The following is a 5,640-nucleotide window of genomic DNA, read 5'->3' as shown; positions in this document are numbered from 1 at the left end:
AGCCCATCCCTGCCCTGATGGGCTAACATTAGCTAGCATGTCACCACGTGAAAAATAATTACTACAAACTCAAAGGACTTGTCAATAATAAAAGGTCACAACAGTAATTATGCTAGCCTATGCTGGTTTTCTTTGTACTTGTAAGGAAGGTAACGTGCGTTGTACACGTAACTGCAGTTGGTGGTTCTCTAGCTAATTTTCAAAAGCATCTAGCTAACTACAGATCTTTGACCTAACCAAAATAGCTTGTTAGCAGCTAGCAAACAGGGCTTACCTTATCACACAGTTCCAGCAATGCCTCTCGTTTACACAGGTCGGAAAACTATAAAATGCACATGTGCTTATCGGAGTAGTGGTTACAATCCAGTAAATAGCACAGAACCATCCTTGCTTCTGATCGACGGAGAGACCTAACGTTAGCTAGTTAGCTACAAAGGCCAGGGTAATTAAAACAATTATAGTAATTAAAAAATGCTAAGGTAGCTAGCTAGGTCATTTGAAAAATGCTAAACAATAATACACATGAGAAATACACAATATCAATTATTTACACATGAAAAAGGATATAATATCTACTTGCCGATGAGAGTTTGTATGGAAAAATGTAGAGGTTTTTTCCACTCTGTGCCTTGAGTGATTACCTCAAAGCTTGCGACAGGATGTGTAGTTCTATATGATAGCCACATTAGCGGCTAATTAACAATTACATTTGGGGGGGTAATTACAGGTGAATATATTGATAAAAGTTACCTTGTCCGAGAGAGATTTGCACAATTATCAAAACATCACGCCAAGGTAAGCCTACACGAAACACATACCTTATATGAAGTAGTTCTAAAATCCACTATGGAAAAATGAATTGTGGAAAAACGATTGGAACCATTTCTGGGTTTTACCACTAGGTTTTATGGGTATTATGACTCATACTGTGGTACTCAATTTGAAAAATCCATTGGATTTACTCATTATTTCATCATGGACAACAGGCAGTGTAGCTACAGCTTTCAATAACAGTGTTGTCCTGAAAACAGATGCTGGTATCTATCGACACAGCTCTGTCTTCTGTGGCAAAAGCAGTCTGGACTGGTTGAAGCCAAGTGGAAAGGATTTTTTTGGAAGTGTTTCAGTCTGCCGTGAATCATCATAATCCATACACAGGTAAGAGTTTACAGTTAAAATGCCAAGATAGCTACATGTGCATACGTTATTGCTAGCTATTGTTAGCTATATAGCTAGCCAGCTAGAGCTGAGCTGGCCAGTTGCATTCTGCTGTTAATGTTGATTGCTGATGTGCTAAGCCATGCATGACATGATGATAATATTTTCATGTTTGTCAGTTTGTCATGTTTAACTAGCTAGCTACCGGAAATAGCCACTGTGGCATGAATGCTAATTGATTAGCAAGCTAATCAACCCACATGTTAAGTGATAGGGACACATGCTAAATTCGTTAGCTAGCAGACACAATGAAATGATAGCTAAATAGCTGGCTATTGGACTATAGATTTCAAGGTAGTTTTTTAGTTAAATAAAAACCATTTACATCTAGCCAGCTAGTAATTATGAAGCTAAATGTTTGCTAAATCTATCTAATTATTTTGTAGTGTCTGCATTGCCATTGTTTGGCTGGAAGCAGTTTGAGTGTGTACTGGGCATTTTAGTACAGCTGTAGCAATCAACAGGCAATAACAAACTAGGACATGAATTAATTCATGTTTTAACCTATTTTTCTGGAATTTGTCTTTCAACATAAACCAGCCACCAGTACAAGGAGATGATTGAGGGTGAACAAGTAACACTTCAGGTATTTTGTCTTTGTTATTGCTTATTATTTATGTTTTGTTATTTCTGGCATGCAGGGTTTTAATGTCTTGTCTATTTTTCTCTGCTTTCCTCTTTTACAGCTTCAATTGCCTGGAGCCTGGTGTTGTAGTGGCCAAGGAGCTTTCACTCAGATGGACCCAGATTTCAGCTGCTGTGCAATGTTGACGTCCTTCCTCCCAGAGATGTGAAAGCATCTCCCGGACTTAACACAACCCGGCAAACATATATTTTTGACAAGATCAGGGCCCGTATCCTTAAAGATTCTGAGAATCCTCTCAGAGAGCTCCTAACTTAACCTAAAAATTCCTTGCCAGGAGTTTTAGCTTAGAAGTGATTCCAGAACATTTTCAGTGAACTCTGAGCCAGGAATGGATGAAAAATCCTATCTTAGTGAGGAGGTGTGGTTGACCCCGTTGCTAGGTATGAGTCATCATTTCAAAAGCCGTGATTGGTTGATCCTACAAGTTTGATGAAAATGAACTTTTGGTGATAATGAGCAAAGGATGTACCCTCAAATCAATAAACATAATTATACACTCTAATCTTATGCAGACTATAATTGTAAATAATATTTCACATTCAAGAAAATATCTGGAAAATGAATAGTAAGCTGTAGGGGTTATAGCCTAACATTAGAATCTAAAATATGTGAAAACTTAAGCTCATTACACCCTGTTCAAATAATGATTTGTGTCTCATTTGCTCATATTAATATCCTAGCTGGCATATTTTGTACTTTCACTTCCATATGGACCCCATTGAAAACAAGATGGCCTATCTCAAGGGGCTGTCCTTAATGAAGTAGAAATTGCAACGTTACAACTCAGTGAACTTAACGAGGGTAACACAGCTCAGCTTTTAACAATGTCTGTGATTGCTGGCTGGTCTATTTATGAAGGCTTGTTAACAAATATCCTACAAACACAGAAAATGGAGAAAAAAAGGAATCGCAAGCCGAACTGGACTGAGGAGCAAGGTTTGTTGCTGGCCCAGTTGGTGAACGAACATAAAGGTATGTTACGAGGAAAATTTGGCCCAACTGTCACTAGCCAAGGCAAGAGGCGCGCCTGGGACACAATATCCCAAACAATCAATGCCTCTTTTCCACTGGTGGTGCGGACAGGCGACGATTGTGAGAAAAGGTGGTATGTGCTGCAGTCCAAGGCAAAAGATGAGATTGCAGCACACAAGCGGGAATCCTCACTCACAGGTGAGCAAAATACTATGGCCTACCACATAATCTGGCAATTTGCTCCTGCTGGCAAAGTTAATTTACATGCCTAAGTACTGTGTTCATTGACTGTTTCCTTCTAGGGGGTGGACCACCTGCAAAGCGGCTGTCCCAGGTGGCCGACACTGTCTTTCAAGTCCTGGGACACTCTGAGGTCAGTGTCACCGGGCTGCCAACAGGCATTGACACGTCAATGATGCAGGCCCTTGAAATGCAGCAAAGGTAGGACACAGGGTTATTCATATCAACAGTGTTTATTCATTGCAGAAGCCATTTCATGTGTTATCCATGCTCATTGTATTAAATTAATTTAATCAAAACAATAATTAAACTAGGCCTATGTATTTCTGTAGCATGGAGCCATCACAAGAACCGGGCCCATCAAGTTTGCCGCCTGAACCATCTGCAGCTGCTACTCAGGATAGCCCGGCGGATCAAACACCATTCCCATCCGCAGCACCTGCTCCGTCAGCATCCCTGCAGGAGAGAAGATTGCAACTCACAATTGATGTGTTTGAACAACAAAAAAAAGTCCTTTCCCTTCAGGAGGAGTACTACCGCCTTAAAATTGAACACCTAAAAAATAAACCATTTAGAGATTGTGTTCTGTGTCTTGCATTTAACAGTTGCAGGTGATGTGCAGTAAAACTGTGGTAGTTCTTAATACCATCACAAGTTCTCAAATGACATGGGGCTACAGCTTGCCTGAAATGTAAATTTGTGAAGTTTGCCCTGTAAGGTAGTCCACTCTGGGCTAGGTTCCCCTGTGGAATGTGAATATCTTCTTCACCACCATCCTCATCGTTGTCTCCATCCTCATCCTCATCGCCATCCTCCAGAGGTTCTGCAATCTGTCTAACCTTGCAAATATTGTGTAATATTGCACAGGCTATGATGAGTTTGCTGACTTTTTCAGGCCTCAGCCGCACCTCTCCGTGGAGAACATGAAAGCGCCTCTTAAGCTGGCCTATGCCACGCTCCACCACCGCTCTTGTTGTCTTGTGGGCCCTACAATAGAATACAGACCTTTAATTATTTGATGGAAATATTGCACTACTTGGATGCTCTAACATATTGCTTGCATTTCATTTCCATGATTTTTGTATTGTTTGGCTTACCTGTTATAGTTTAGTTGGGGCCCTTGGCGTGGCTGGAGGTAAGGTGTAAGGAGCCATGGTTTGCATGGGTAGCCACTGTCCCCTAACAAGTGGCAATTAGCTGGCACATAGCGTCTCTCAAAAAGCTGTCTGATGCCACTCTCGGAGAGTATTCTCGCATCATGTGTGGAGCCTGGCCATTTAGCCACAATGTCCAAAATCTTCCAGGCCGCATTGAACACTATTTGCACATTGATGCTGTGGAAATTCTTCCTGTTAACAAAGACAGCCTCGTCCTCTGATGGCGCAATTATTCTCACATGTGTTCCATCAATTACACCCACAACGCCAGGGAATCCTGCAATGTCCATAAATGCCCTTTTATGTGTGTGTAAAGTGCGGGCATCCAGCGGGAATGAAACAAATTGTGTCACAATATTAGGTTGTGACAAAGCTGTCAGTGTTTGGGTGATGACTCTGCTGACGGAGGATTGGGACAGACCCAAGTCATCACTGCTGCATTGTTGCATTTTCCCTGTTGCCAAATACCTCAGGGTTGTGATTACTTTCTTCTCCGGTGTAATAGCGTTGTGGCGTCGAGTTGGTGAAGTAATTGCATCTCTAAGGAGATCCACCACAAACATGATTCCTGCACGATCCAATCTGTAGCGTCTCAATAATTCCCTGTCATCCAGTGTTTGCAGGACATCTCTCCTGCCTCCTCTGTTGGCCATTTTGTGCAGCTGCTTAGGGTAACTCCTAAGCCACTAAAAGTCCTCTTCCCTGCTCTTAGCAGATCTCGCCTTAGGAGCCCTTTTAAGCGCTAGGACTCTTGAGGAATAGCTTTTATATTAACTGGGATTTTCGTGTCACTTTTAGGGGAAATTCTAAGAAAACGTCATGCCTCTGAGAATTTTCTTAGAATTTGGCCGCTAGGAGCCACTTTTTGCACAAAAATTCTTTAGAGATACGGGCCCAGGACTTTTGCAATGAAAAGGCCATGGACATTACATGTCCTGCTCCAAAGGGCAGGACAGAAATATCCTCTCAGTCTAGATTCCTTTGTTCATATCATAACATGACCTGAACCAAAGTCACTCAAAGGATCTTATGATATAGGCCTAGATAGTGTTTTTACCTTTGTGTTTGTGTGTTAAGTTTTTCCTAATTGTAGGCTACTACCTTTAGCACTTGAAGTTAATGAAGTCTTTTAATGTTGAAATCATTATTTAAGCACTACTTCACTGCTTTAGCACATGGCCAATGTGAATTCTTTAAGAGAAGGCTTTAGAGGGTGTAAACGATGCTAAATGGGCGTAAACAAATAGCAGCACTGTAGCTGTTCAATGTGAAAGGTTATCTTTATTGTACGAAAATAGGCAATTTAACCCATAAGAGTCTAAGCCCTGTCTAAACCCGGGGGGGTTCTACAAAGCTATATGGAATCGTTCTAAGAAGGTCATACTAAGGATAATTTAGCTATTTGAT

At 41.2% G+C, this 5,640-nt stretch overlaps 2 protein-coding genes across 5 annotated transcripts; one reads left to right on the top strand and one right to left on the bottom strand.

Annotated features, from left to right (window-relative positions):
- The first annotated feature begins 954 nt into the window (after window positions 1-954).
- On the top strand, window positions 955-3,754 carry LOC121570577. Of its 4 annotated transcripts, XR_006661693.1 has the most exons (7): window positions 955-1,158; window positions 1,759-1,804; window positions 1,905-2,072; window positions 2,675-2,836; window positions 2,948-3,034; window positions 3,139-3,277; window positions 3,409-3,657. XR_006661693.1 is itself a non-coding variant. In XM_045224568.1 (4 exons), the coding sequence occupies exons 2-4, from the start codon at window positions 2,689-2,691 to the stop codon at window positions 3,689-3,691; spliced, it is 786 nt and encodes a 261-aa protein (XP_045080503.1). In that variant the 5' UTR covers window positions 1,934-2,072; window positions 2,675-2,688; the 3' UTR covers window positions 3,692-3,754. The 4 variants fall into 4 exon arrangements, 1 of the variants encoding a protein (XP_045080503.1); XR_006661692.1 differs by having other exon boundaries at window positions 956-1,158; window positions 2,752-3,034; XR_006661691.1 differs by having other exon boundaries at window positions 956-1,158; window positions 2,675-3,034.
- On the bottom strand, window positions 3,750-5,157 carry LOC123492430 (putative nuclease HARBI1). The gene is made up of 3 exons (XM_045224973.1): window positions 4,174-5,157; window positions 3,804-4,063; window positions 3,750-3,760 (listed from the first exon to the last, which is right to left on the bottom strand). The coding sequence occupies exons 1-3, from the start codon at window positions 4,884-4,886 to the stop codon at window positions 3,750-3,752; spliced, it is 984 nt and encodes a 327-aa protein (XP_045080908.1). The 5' UTR covers window positions 4,887-5,157.
- Window positions 5,158-5,640: the final 483 nt, after the last annotated feature.

This window comes from Coregonus clupeaformis, chromosome 1, assembly GCF_020615455.1.
Source record: "Coregonus clupeaformis isolate EN_2021a chromosome 1, ASM2061545v1, whole genome shotgun sequence".
In the NCBI taxonomy this organism is placed as follows: domain Eukaryota; kingdom Metazoa; phylum Chordata; class Actinopteri; order Salmoniformes; family Salmonidae; genus Coregonus; species Coregonus clupeaformis.
The sequence above is the reverse complement of the archived record's forward strand: the minus strand, read 5'-3'. Positions and strand labels throughout refer to the sequence as shown.

Bases quoted from the DNA above. Each gene is read 5' to 3' on its own strand.
- LOC121570577 (XM_045224568.1), top strand. From the start codon at position 2,689: ATGTCTGTGATTGCTGGCTGGTCTATTTATGAAGGCTTGTTAACAAAT. The intron at 3,035-3,138 runs GTGAGCAAAATA...GTTTCCTTCTAG, and splicing joins GCGGGAATCCTCACTCACAG to GGGGTGGACCACCTGCAAAG. The intron at 3,278-3,390 runs GTAGGACACAGG...TAATTAAACTAG, and splicing joins GCCCTTGAAATGCAGCAAAG to GCCTATGTATTTCTGTAGCA.
- LOC123492430 (XM_045224973.1), bottom strand. From the start codon at position 4,886: ATGGCCAACAGAGGAGGCAGGAGAGATGTCCTGCAAACACTGGATGAC. The intron at 4,064-4,173 runs GTAAGCCAAACA...ATTCTATTGTAG, and splicing joins CCCCAACTAAACTATAACAG to GGCCCACAAGACAACAAGAG.